Source organism: Ornithorhynchus anatinus, chromosome 5 (assembly GCF_004115215.2).
Source record: "Ornithorhynchus anatinus isolate Pmale09 chromosome 5, mOrnAna1.pri.v4, whole genome shotgun sequence".
Lineage (NCBI taxonomy): Eukaryota > Metazoa > Chordata > Mammalia > Monotremata > Ornithorhynchidae > Ornithorhynchus > Ornithorhynchus anatinus.
In genome coordinates this window covers 53,656,252-53,669,734 of record NC_041732.1, presented here as the reverse complement: position 1 = coordinate 53,669,734, position 13,483 = coordinate 53,656,252, and the positions used below count along the sequence as shown (strand labels likewise).

Below are 13,483 nucleotides of genomic sequence, written 5' to 3'. Positions count from 1 at the left end.
CAGGCATTTAGTACAGTGCTCTGCACACAGTAAGCACTCAATAAATACGATTGAATGAATGAATGAAAACGGCAGAGCCAGAATTAGAACACAGGTCCTTCAGACTCCCAAGCCCATGATCTATCTACTGGGCCTTGCTACCTCCTATGCTTTTGTTCAAAGAGTAGTGCCGTGGTACCAGAACATAACCGACTCTGACAGTCCTGTTTCTAGGATGCATCCTATTCCAAATTTCTGTACGAAGCTCCTGGCAAGAGAACCAGCTAATCTCACATGTGCTATTGTGGTATCTGTTGAGTGTTTACTCCGTGCCACGCACTGCACTAAGCACTGGGGTGGATACAAGCAATTTCGGTTGGACGCAGTCCCCGTCCCAGATGGGGCTCACAGTCTCAATCCCCTTTTTACGGTCGAGGTAATTGAGGAACAGAGAAGTGAAGTGACTTGCCCAGGGCCACACAGTAGATAAATAGCAGAGCTGGGATTAGAACCCAGGCCCTCGGACATCCAGGTCTGCGCTCTACCCGCTAGGTCACGAGATGGCCAATTCATACATTCGCTAGATTGAAAACGCCTCGAGAGCAGGGATCGTGTCTACCAATTCTATTGGACTTTCCAGCGTGGTTAGTATAATCTCTGTTCACAGTAGGTGTCCCATAAATGCTATGGATCTATTGCTTTTTGAAAGCACCTCACAAAGGATGGGTTGTAGCAACTTCTAGAGACACAAAGGTGAAAAATCCAGGGTCCTATCTTCGGTCTTCCGAGAGGGCTAATTTCCCCCCCCCCTTTCCTTTTCTAAATATCATCGTTACCCCTTCCTGAGAGAGAGCAGATACAACTCACACAAACCCGAGGTGAAGGATACAGTCTTGGCTGTAACTCTTTGCTTGTTTCTGCCCGACAAAGCAACGTCACTAGCTTATAAAAATGAACAGAAGCAAAAAAATCAAGAGCGTTTCCATTAAGAGACATTAAATCTGACTCTGGGATAAAAATCTTCACATCTGTTACTCACAAAGTTAAAGACCTCTTCTCTCCGCAATGGACAGCTGACCATTCTAGGTCACTCATTGGGGCCACGGGAAGAAAGCCCTCTTCACTCCAAAGCTGGTTTTCACTTGGCTTACAGGAAACACAAGAGTTGGCAAGAGAATTCAGACACATGGATACTTTACAAATAAATTAATTTTATTGAATAGGCATTAGAGCTTCTCTCGGTTTCAAATAATGGAGAAGCTAGGTCACACGGATTACAGAGCTATTATTTACTTGAAGTAATCTTTCATAAAAGAAAGAAATGAAATACAGTTCTGCTATAAAAAGTGCGACAGTCATAACTGGAAGTTTTCCAAAACGAAAGCAAGATTTACTACATATTGCAAAAGTTGGTTTAGTGCTTTAATACTTTACAAAGTAACAATGCCACTGCTAAAAACAGCTCTTACACATCTTTCTTTGTCAAAGAATTGACCGGGTGAAAAAATAACATCTGAGTGAAACCAGAATGACAATCACATGTACAGCAGGTCCTTCACAACTGGCATTTTTCAAAATGAAATCATTCCTTTGCCATTTTCATATTTCGGTTCTCATTCAATCACCACCACTAAGCAAGTGTGAATTTGTGGGAAACTGAAGGCGTGAAGCCAACACGGCTTCACCTGAAGCCCAAATGGACAACATCCATTCATACCCGTGAACCACGCAAGCCGAGAACTTAAACCAACGCGTCAGACCCGGAGAAACCTAGAAAAGTCAACACAGCTTTAATTGGAGCTTTCCTCTATTCTGTTCAGGTCATTTTTTGGAAAACAACCTTCCGCTAAAACTATAGAAACCGATCAAAGACGACAGCAAACTAAGCGGAGCTCTGAAGAGCGCAATGACGGGGTAGCTATTGAGAAGCCTAATTCTTGTGTGACGAAGCCAGGTAAGCTCACCTTGGTTATTCACTTAAGAGTTAAATACAGTTCTCCCCCGCGAAGGGCCCCGAGGACAAGCACGCTTGTTCGGCCCCGGTGGAGATGTTTTGAACGCATTGAGTTCTTCAGGTTGTAGCTGCACCTCTTATGTTTTTGCATTTTCATTTTTACCAACTTTGGTCGTAGTTTAAAGGAGAACCCGCCAGATCACCCCTTCTTTCCCCAACCTTCCCATCACCGAATAGGTTTGGATAAGAGATTAGGGAGGGTCCCTTGGCCTGTACACTGAAGGAACATATATAAGCAATTCAGTGTGGGACATGTGAGTCACCAGCGGCCATTTACACGATGTGACAGTGTGCTGGTGAAAGGTTAAAGATGACCGGTGGATTTCCTTCCCACCCCAACCCTGGGTAAAATGAGCAAGAGCTTTGTCTGTAAAGGGATGGCAGGATCAGGGGCCCTCCCTGGCAGGATGGACTCTTAATGGTAAGATTGCTGAAGATAGGGGACATCCCCATGGGTCCACAATCCAGAGAAGTTACCTTTCCTTAAGAAGTAAAGAGCTTAAATCAGAGAGAAGCGGGAAGCAGCAAACACACGGGAAGGGTGGGGTCTATCATCACTTTAAGCAACTTGATCCGCAGAAAAGACTGCGGTGTCGAAGAGGGGCCCGAAGAGAGGAGAGGCTGCTTATCTTGCCAAAGTCCACTGGAGGGGCCTCGAGTCACCGACTCAAAGAAAAAGACAACTCACTGAGCAATACTGAAACCAACAGGCCATCCTGGCTTTCCAAACTACCCCCAGAGCAAAGTATCCTTTCTGAACTCATGGAAGCACAGCCGTCATCAGGGATACAAGTTGGTCATCAGGCGGGCGGACAAAAGAAAGAGGGTGGAAGCCTAATCCGGCTAACTGAGCCAAGTCCTGGAAAAATGGAAAATATCAGGATAACATTAATGGTAAAATCCTAGTTCTGGGGACTCTCTGCCTATTGAGGTCTGTGTTGCTAATTCCGCTGCTACTAAATTGAGGCTTAGATCCTATTTGTTCTCCTTGGCATATGTTGAATGAACTGAGTTCCATAGCAGGTCCAAATAAATGTAGTCCCTTGAGACACTCATGGGGAAAAGCGCCTTATTGTATATGCATAATTTACATCATATAAGCATACACAGAATTAGTAATTTTTTTTTTTCCACAACTAGAAAGGTGAGGGAAAAAAGAACCTCCCCCAATTCTGCAGTATCCTATAAATCAACATTTTGCAGTTTGCATCGTTTAGGGACCATGGCTTTCATACCATTCCTGTGTGTTTTCAGTTCATTCTCTTTTACTGAGGGTATTTTCATGATGCTAACCAAAAGAAGAAGTTTCCAAGCCAAGGTTACAAGGTCTTCCTGAGTGGGAAAAATGCAATGTTTAGCTGCTCACTCATGTGCACTGATAAAAAACAGAAAAAAATAATATGTACAGAGAACACGATTAGACATCTCCACCAGACCTTCTGACAAAGCGACCCTTGGGTTCCCCTCTCATTTAAAACTGCTTTTAATGACAGAAAAATTTCAGGAAAAAAAACACAAAGCACAATTAACTGGGCATGTCTGGAGCTGTTTTCATCCCACCTTCATAAGCCTTTTTATGTTTTTGACTTTACAATGGATGGCGTGGGGTTTTTTTTGCAACGAATATTATTTAAGGAATCAAACATCTCGACTTGGAACACTGAATTGACAGCATTCTGAGTTTAGGACGGTCCGGTGGCAACTACTGCTATGGACACGCACTCTAATCCCTACTACACATTAACATACAACACTTAGTTGCCACAGTTACCAGATCTTCACCCATCTGCCCATCCTAGTTAATTGCTGTGACTCTCTCCCCTGCCTATTGGTGAGCGCTTTATGAATCGTAACCTCGAACGAGAGGCGTGCTTTCCTTCGATTCAAGAAAAGCCACTCAGCTGCAAACGACTCCAAAGCGGCAGGCAATTAAGGTAGGCCGCAGCTGACTAAAGGGATTTACAGTCGTGATTAAATGAGGAGGTTGGGACAGAGGCTCTATCCAGTTAAGTGACTCTCAGTCCCCAAAGAGCCACAACTTTAAGGCTGTTCGGAACGTGCCGGCTCGAAACCACGCCGCACGTTCCACAGTGCAAATATGCATCAGCCATTTAGTCTCCCTTGGTACAGGACACGCACCCAGGTATCCAACGATACAACAGACCAAGATCAAGACTCCTGCTCGCTCAAGAGAAGCAGATTACTTTCAAAGGACGTTACTTCTAAAAAAACCAGCCCTTGTGCCAGAAGTACAGTAGTGGGGATAAGAAATCAGTTGATAAATTAAACGGGACATTTCTATTTTGGTTCATTAAGGCAGGGCTCTCTTTATCCGCAGGGCCATCACCCATCCCTTCACTTCACCTCGGAGGACAAATGCTTCTGTGGATAAAATCTGCATCACCCGCAACGAGGACACTGTCCTAAAGAAAGGACCCACATGCCTACAGTACACGCCGCACGCCTCCCCTCGTATCGTAATATACCACGTTACCACTTTCCACCTAACGTTGTCGCAAGCTTAAAGCAGGGCTGGAGCATTTCTCTTGCTTTAGCTGTTAGGTGTGGTCTTCCCTTCCCCGGCAAATGATATTCAAGTGCATTTTAATAGGTTACTTACTTTTTGTAAAAAATAGAGTGAGCTGAACAATAAGCATGTTTGCATGGGCAGAGTAGAGACAAAATCACATTATCGATTGGTGCAGCGTAACTGCCATCCCCACGCAAAAGGCCGTGGAGGAATAAAATACGGAAATATTTCACACATCCAGAGTGATTTATTTTACCCTTTGTTTGGGCGCGTTGCTGTTCTTTTACTTCACAAAATTTCCAACCTTGGATAGCCTTTGCAAATGGTGACATAAATCCATTTAAAGAAAGCAAATGTATCTCCAATAATGGATTCAAACCGCTCCAAATCCCAGCTGAGCAATCACCATAGGAACGTTTATTCGCGTAAGAAAAGTTCCTGACAAGTTCTTTTCTCTGAACGTGCTTACGAAGGGGAAAGTACTGCACCAAGATGCATGGAGAAACATCAAACTTTTCAATTAAGAAAAACATTCGTACATTCCGACTTTCAAATAGGCATTTGCGTGCACACCAAACGGCATTTAGAACTTCAGGAGGATGCTTCCAAGCTCTCTTTTCAAGGTTAATTCCGATCACCTCACTCACACAACAACCCTGTTTTAATAAAGGCGCAAAATATTGCTCTGTGGCCTATTTTGAAAATCATATAAAAATAATCTCTATATTACAATTGAAACTTGGCTTGTAAAATCTCAACATAACCCAGCCCCCAAATCTACAAACGGAATCCACTTACAAACAGCGGTCTTGAACAATGACTTTGTTTCTTCGGTCACATACACAGTGAATACATATGCACATAAATGTAAAGAAAATTACTGAAATGATGTAAGCCACGCTTTATAAATATTTGGTGATCTTTCATGGAACTTGCCAAAGCTTCAGCAAGGACATCTGTAGCACACTGGAAAAGACCTAAATCGGACCAAATAATAATAATAACAATAATAATAATAATAGTAATTGTGGTATCTGATAAGTGCTTACTATGTGCTGGGCACTGTACTAAGCCTTGGGTAGACACAAGCAAAGCGGGTTGGACACAATCCCTGTCCTACATGGAGCTCACAGTCTTAATCTCCATTTTACAGATGAGGTAACTGAGACCCAGAGAAGCGAAGTGACTTGCCCAAGGTCACCCAGCAGACAAATGGTGGATCCGGAATTAGAACCCAGATCTTTCTGAATCCCAGGCCCGTGCTCTATCCACTGAAGCCACGCTGCTTCTCTAAACTTGAAAAGTCACTTAAAATCAGGATCACTTCTTTTCTTATCTGGGCCCTGGCTTTAGTGCCATAAGGATGATAATTCCCGTGGGAATTTGGGTCTTCTAATGGTGCTTCCACTATTCCAGCCTTAGGAAAAGACGACTCCATTTTTCATCTGGTTATGCAATTCTCCCTTTTGCTGAGAAAGTAAAGGCACCATTTGGTCAGCACGCTGCAATTTTAGTGTTAGAAAACAAGTGAGGCTGGGAAGCCTCGGGCCAGGGATCAATCCTAATTCGTGTCCAGCCTTGGGGTTATCACGATTACCGGTCTCCAATAAACAGGAGGCTATCACCAATTAAAACCACTGAATGAAAAAGGGGTGGCTCCAGAGATCTCAAAGAATGCTCTCCTAGGGAGTCACGGAGATCGACGTTGGGAGCCGGGCGGAGGGGGGATAGGGTGGTGGTGAAGGGCAGGAAGCCGGGGGTTGGTTAGTGGAGCAGAGAGCTTCCCGTGGCCGGCTTCTAAATTTGAAGTTAATTTGTGGGGATTTTCCCGCCAAACCCGTTCCTTCTAGGAGGATTCTCCTTCTGGGTGGCGAATGCCTGAGGGAAAGCCACCAGAATCAGCTTCAAATCTAGACATCAGCTCCGGAAGCTCTGGCCTCCCCGGCCCTGAGGGCGTCCTCTGTTCCCCAGAGGTTAAGCGGAACGTAGGCCGTGGCTGCAGCCTGTGTGGCCACTGTGGAGAATCAGTCGGGCGTTCTCACCTCATTCGAGGCACACCCTCCAGGGCCGCAACACACGCTGGCTCATCTTGGACCCAGATGGGTTTTTTGGGTTATTTTTTTTTCCTTTTGTGTGTGTGGTGAAGGAGCTCAGGGCCAGAGGCCCTATTTCAGACTCTCAAAAATGTGTCGCAAAAGATATTAGGCAGCACACCTTTCAACTGCTCGAGGCTTCCTTTTACTTTTGAGAAGACGCAGTAGTTCACCCCCTTTTTTTGGAACTGTCATCTCATATAAGATTCCCTCCAAGTGAACGGACCTGTTGTACCCGTCAGAGTATACGACTCAAGTAGAAGATTTGCATAGCGAGTTTCGACTTCGAAAATTTCAAATAGCAGGAATGCTGCGCATTAGAAACCTTTTAAACAAACACCAGCTTGGCCTGACTTTCATTTCGCCTGGTGCCTAAGGATGCATCCATTTTTGTGGGTGGATTTAAGCATTTTCCACGGTGAATTGTTTTTTTTTAAATCTCATTAAGGTGAGCAGCAGCCGTGGCATTCAATCAGTCGAGTAGATATCCGTGTTTCTACAACTGAGGCAAGAACTTAACACGGAAAACCCATCTTTAAAAGCAAACGTCCTAGCACAGACGAGAGAGAATGTGTTGATCTGAAGAGCTGTCATAGAACCATACGCTAGATTTTTATAAAAGAAAAGTAAACTTTTTTTTTCTTATTTAGAGTAACAAAAAACACTTGGAGGAGAGACAAATATATTACTAATACACAGGTAAAGTACCGTTCAGCCCAAAAATGAATCTTTTCAAAAAATTTCAGTAAAGTTTCTATTTACTAAATAATTTTGACTCGAGTAATTGGCTCATGTAAAACTTGAATTTTGCTGAAAACCTCACGTGCCGCAGAATAAAAAAGGAACTATGCACAGAAATTACTCTACTGTTAATATTTAAAACAAGTAAAAAATGCATCACTTTTTTTGCTATTTCTGTTCTTCCTTTTCTCCTCCCGAGGTGAAGCACTCGACTCAAATCAAGAGACAAATCTAAACTGCGGTATTCTAAAGCTGAGCACTGTGATCGCTTCGTTTAGAAGCACTTTTCGTAAGCACGTCAGATGCTACCCTAGAGCTTGAATAAGTAATCTTAATTATCTCCCCCCCTCACTGAGGATTTATCCCTCCTGATTGATACTCTTCTGCAACAAACAAGATTTAATTTTTAATTGAAAAAAATTGAAATCACAGATTTCCTTGGCTAAAATACACATTGTTATCATTAGAGGTAATCCATGGCAGGATAATGGATATTGCTGTAGAAAATATGGTTGCTATGGATACACTTTTCAGAAATTTACATGGGAGGCACACACTAGTTAGGGGAATTTCAATGACTTGGGCCCAATCACATTTTCATCTCGTTTGAAAATAATGTTCTTTATCTTGCAACAATCACTCATGTTTTGCCCAAAGGTTAAAAACAAAAAAAAAATCAGGCTTGGGTTCACAAGCGAATAGGGCATCTTCCAACAGACATTGCACTCAGGTTTCTCCTAAGGGGAAGGGAAATCTCCTGACTTCATTTTCTGCTGTTTGATATTTCAAGTGAAAAGCCCAATTTGCAGAGAAAGCATAAGCAAATCCATCTGTTACCTGCTTTTGTTCTGGGTTTAAAAAACCCTCACATCACTCTCCCTTTCCCCCTCCTCCCCCCTTGCTGTTGGTCATCCCCCGGATACTCGATTTCCTTCCATCTGCCTACTGAAAACTGTTCATTATGAAAAAGGTACCAAAATTTAAAAGTTGAGCATCCCAGCAGAATCGTGCTCAGTCGGGTCTAGGCCTACCTCTCCTCTGGGAGAGTTTTCAGAGCCCAGCCCGCCTTTTCGGAACCGTTCATAACTAGCGAATGCTCGGTCAATATCTAGCTCCTGCTTCTGGAGTATCTCCAACCATCCGACCGGCACGAACTTAACCTCACAACACCCCTGTGAGGTAGGTTAGATTGTACCCATTTTATACATCACCGGGCTTGCTTGATGGCAGTGTCGATGTCACCTCTTCCGTCGGGTGAGGGTGATGAGAAGAGAGTTCGCATAGGAGATGAACCCTGGGGCGGCCAGGGACCGACCACAATTTTCCAATGTCGGGAATCGATCTAGGGATTATGGGCAACTGACCAAGGGATCATCTCTCAGATGGAGTCGAGCTGTGCGGGGGTTGGGGCTGGTGGGGGGGGAGGTGGGGGAGATGGTGGTGGAGCACAGAGACCTCAGAGCACGCTTGCTAATGAGGACGGAGCACATACGAGGCAAAAAAGCGACACATCCGGGCCTTTCTTCGCAATTGGTTTCCGCACCCCGCACCTCTAACCGAACGCATACCGACGTGTACTAAAAATGGAAGATGTCAGTCGCTATGTTACAAAAAGTATGTAAAATTATTTCCCTTCCGAAAACAAAGGGCTGTGAAATTCACTTATCTGTTGAGGAACGAAAGAGATTCTCATGATGGCTATTGGATTTCACATGTGAATGAGGCAGATGTTCTCCTGGTACAACATCACATCTCCAATATTATGACTTTTTTTTCCCCTATCCTTCTACTACCTGAGAGATGTCAGTGTAAATTCAGGCACCATTAGTAATTTTTGACCACACATATACACAGCACTGACAAAGGAGGATATAACCTTTCAGCTGACCAGTGTATGTAAAAAAGACACCGACGAAATGGAAAATAAATTCTTTATGATAAATTAATCCTCTCATTTCCGCCTCTCCCCCAAGAAGCAACAAGCCGGATGTCGTCTGCTGGGTCCCTTCTGAGGATTCTCTTGGCTCCGGGGCCCCGACCCTCCTTCCCTCTCGTCAGGAACCGATGAGAACCGAGTGGTTTGGGGGCATCCTCGTGGTTTTCAGTGCCTGTGCCCCTTGTTCTCTCTCTCCCTGCGCTTGAGCTCCTCTTTGTAGCAGTAGGAACAATAGTTCTCCGTCTCCGGCCGGCCATAAAAGGAACAGTTCTCTTTCTTACAACGGTTCTGCTGGATGGAGTATATAGGGCAAACTGTGCTTCTGCCTCTGTTTTTCTCATTGTTCAACCAGGTCTGCGGGGCCTCCTCGTCGGCGAACTCCAGCCCGTCTCGGACGTCGCCGGGGTTGAATCCGTTCGTGTACGTCTGGGACTTGTGTTCGGCGGGCAGGGCGAAGGTCAGAGACTCCACCGTGTTCACCGTGCGGATGCCGGCAGCCCGGGCCGGGCTGTAGGACTGGGATGACAGGGACCTGTTCTGCTGGGGGTAGGTGGCGCAGGTTTTGAGGGTGCCCACCACGGGCTTGAAGGCGTCGTCCTGGAAGCTGGCCGGCTTGGAGCTGACGTCGTGCAAGTGGATGACGCTCTGCCTCTGGACCGGAGGGGTATGGCTATAGTGGACGGACACCGGTGTGGGCCCGGTCCTCTTGGTGCTGTGGCCGGGCGACGGGAACGAACCGGGGGGGGGACTGGTCCGGTCCTTGAATTTTAAAACCAGCTGAGAGGTATGGCTTGCGGGCAGGACCGGCGACGCCCCGCCTTGAGGCGACGACTCGAGCTTCTCCTTGGGGAAGGCCTCCGGCTCCAGCTTCCTGCCGGAGGACACCGCCGGGGCCGCCGCCTTCTTCTCCGCCTCCTTCCTCTTCTGCTCCTGCTCGGCGTTGAAGCGCTCCTGGGCGCTGGTCAGGTAGTAGCCGATCATCTCCTCGTGGAACTGATGCCGGTGGCTGGTGAGGAGGAGGCCGGCGAAGATGAACTTCCGCTCGCCTTGCATCGCGGCCCTCAAGATGTTGAGGCTCAGTTTCACGTCGGTGCTGTACTTCCAGGCGTCCGCCGGCTTGTCTGACGGGGACCTGGCGTTCTTCTCGGACGGAGAGACGCTCGCCTTGTCCGTGGGAGACGGCGTCGTCTTTTCCGACGGGGAGGTACTGGCCGACTGGCCCGATTCCTCCTTGCTGCCTTTGCGGGACTTGGACTTCTTCTCTTTGCCTCTCTCGGGGGGGTCGCCATTCTTCCCGTTCCCGGAATTGGCTCGGCTCATCTTCCCGTGGACCAGTCCCCCCAGGCCCCCCATGTTCTTTTTCAGTTTGATGCCGAGCGTTTTGCTGAGGCTTCCCAGTTTATTGGCCACCGAATCCGCCCGGTTTTTGTCCTTCTCCTTCCTCTGCTTCTCCTTTTCCTTTTCTTTGCTGCCGTTCTTCCCGTTATTGCTGTTGGAGTTACTGCAGACGGAATCGCGGTCGGAGTCCATCGAGTCAGCCAGGGACTGAACGTCCTCTCCGGCCGATGCCGTGGGGGATTCTGGTTGGGCCAAAGGAGCCTAGCGAGGGAAATCGGGAAGAGGTTAGAGCTCAAAAATAATGCCGAGAAGGAAAGGTTTCTCTCCAAAGGAAAGAAGTGGCTCGGCCTGGTCGGTAGAGCGCGGGATCGGGAGTCAAAAGGACCTGGCTTCTAATCCCGGCTCTGCCACTTGTCTGCTGTGTGTGACCTTGGGCAAGTGACTTCACTTCTCTTGCGCCTCAGTTACTTCATCTGAATTTAGGATTTTGAGCCCCATGGGGGACAGAGACGGCGTCCAACACAAATAGCTTGCGTCTACCCCAGCGCTTAGTATGGTGCCTGGCTCACAGTAAGCACCTAACGAATTCCATTGGAAAAAAAAAGGCTCCTTCTCTTGCTTTGATTCGGGCGCTTAGAGATGTGTTCTGATGAGGCTTTAAAAGAGGTTAACGAGCCTCTTTTGTCAGCGCATCTGATGTGGAGCCCTTAAAGGAAAACTCAGGAGGGATAGAAACATGATGCGCTTGGCTCCGATAACGAGTCTGGTTTTAAAAAGGCGTGACTGAGGCCGTCTGCACCAGTACATTGTAGGGACTTTATAATCTGCATGTTAAATAGCAGGATTGTTCCCATATGAAGACCTTTCTGAGAAGGGAATTTGGATAGGGGTTTTTTTTTCCCCCCAGTGAAATCATAAAGCAGGTTGCCTGGAAACAGAAAGGCTTTTGTGCGTGTGGGCCTGGGAGAACTTCAGCATCTCTGTCTTGTCTCAGCCTTCCGATAACTTCTAGATAGCATCTGGTGAGCGTCTAAAAGGCAGCCTCTGGATCTCTGCACCATCTGCGGCAGCCCGGCCGTCGGTGCGGCGGAGAGACCCCTGATCGGGGAAACGGGAAGCCAGGGTTCTAGTCCCGATTCTGCCCCGAGCTGGTTAATGTGGGCAAAGACCACACGAGCACTTCACAGCGGACAGCACTCCTGCCCGCCTGCTTCCTCGTGGCACTCGTCACCCCAGCGGGAACGTGACCGAAGGGCCGAGGCAGGGTGGTGCTGAGCAAGCCAGTAGCTCGGTCATCGGGTCAGTCGGTCAGACAGTCGACTGTACTTATTGAGCGCTTAGTGTGTGCAGAGCGCTGGGCCAAGAGATTGGGGGAGTACATTATAACAATATAAAAGATTCCCTGCCTACAGTGAGCTTTCAGTCTATAGGGTCCTTGATCCTAAACAGCGAGCCGCATCTTCCATTTGTCATGTGGCTTACAGACCCTTCTGAGACCACCAAAAAAAAATAAAAATGCATTTAAAGATAACGATAACATGGGAGCTCAAGAACCTGTCCCGATTAAGCTTCCCAGAGTTCCACCAAACAGCGGGATGAAGGTTCCGGGCTTCGGTCAGTTCTGATTTGCAAGAGGCACTTTGGCGATCTGCTGGATGTCTGTCTCCCCCTCTGGACTGTAAGCTGGCTGTGGGCAGGGGAGTTTGTACATTCCAAGCGCTTAGTACAGTGCTCTGCACATAGTAAGTGCTCAATAAATGCTACTGAATGAATGAATGAATACTGTACTCTCCCAAGCGCTCAGTTCAGTGCTCTCCACACTGTAAGTGCTCCATAAATACGTTGGACTTATTGATTCCAACCTTATCTCTGGTCAAGGTCTCTGGGATGCAGTTGGGTTTCTCTACCCTCGAGGCTCAACTCGTTCTCCAGGAGAGAGTGTTACTATCCTCTGTCAACTTTACGGAAGGGCAATCCCATCTGGAATCCCGGGTCCGGCAGAGGGAAGGGTGAGCTAGCCAGGGTCCAGGCTGCTTAACTCCTCTCACTCTTGGTTCAGGATGCTCCTTTCTTTTTTGCTCAAGGGGAGTCTTCCTCATTGAGGAGAAATCAAGCAGGCGAACGGCCTGGGGGAGGAGGTGGGGCAAGGGGATGGGGCAGGGAAGGAATCGGAGCAAGAGGAGGGGGTGGGGAGGAGGAGGTGGGATGGGGGGAAGGGAGTGGGGACAAAGCGGGGCCAAGGAAATGGAGGTAGGTGGAGAAGGAGGAGGAGGATGGGGCGAGGGGAGATGGGGAACCCATCAAGCATTCATGGATAAGAACAATCAAAATGAAGAATTTCAAACAACTCAAATATCAAAAATCAATAACACAGGACATGGACAAACTGGAGAGAAACCAGCTGCGGTTTGGACTGTAGGCCAGTGTTATAACATCCGGCACTTTGTTAGACAGTTGGTTTCCAAAGGACTGGAGGCACACCCGGTACTTGCTGGGTAAGTCCCAGAGCGACTGGCACAGAAGTTGGCTCGGAGTCCAGCCTGGTGTCCTTCTGTCCTACTCCCAGCAATGCCGGCTTTTGAACCCAAGGCCACGGTCAATGCTGGCAACCAGTTTAGATAGCGGTGCCTCTTCATTTCATGTGCGGGAGGAAGAGAGCGACATCTCTGGGAAGGAAGAGTTGGCCTTCTCTGCCCGTCTTTCAACTTCTTCCTCAAACTCATAATTAATTCATTATGCTCTGCGGCAGCACAGTATGTTCTGATCTTGGCCGAGACACTTCTATGTTGTGACATGCCTACAGACTGCTTTCTGGGTAAGCATGTGCTTCTCCCTCTCCTTTAAGAAAAAAC

The 13,483-nt window shown here is 47.2% G+C and overlaps 1 protein-coding gene across 2 annotated transcripts in view; it reads right to left on the bottom strand.

The window, feature by feature from the left end:
- Positions 1 to 9,271: 9,271 nt before the first annotated feature.
- OTUD7A (OTU deubiquitinase 7A) overlaps positions 9,272 to 13,483 on the bottom strand; it is a 387,452-nt gene continuing 383,240 nt past the window's right edge. For both annotated transcript variants that reach the window (XM_029065552.1, XM_029065554.1), the window contains one exon: positions 9,272 to 10,892. In XM_029065552.1, the coding sequence (XP_028921385.1) occupies positions 9,459 to 10,892 (1,434 nt within the window). In that variant the 3' untranslated portion in view covers positions 9,272 to 9,458. The remainder of the gene's footprint in view (positions 10,893 to 13,483) is intronic.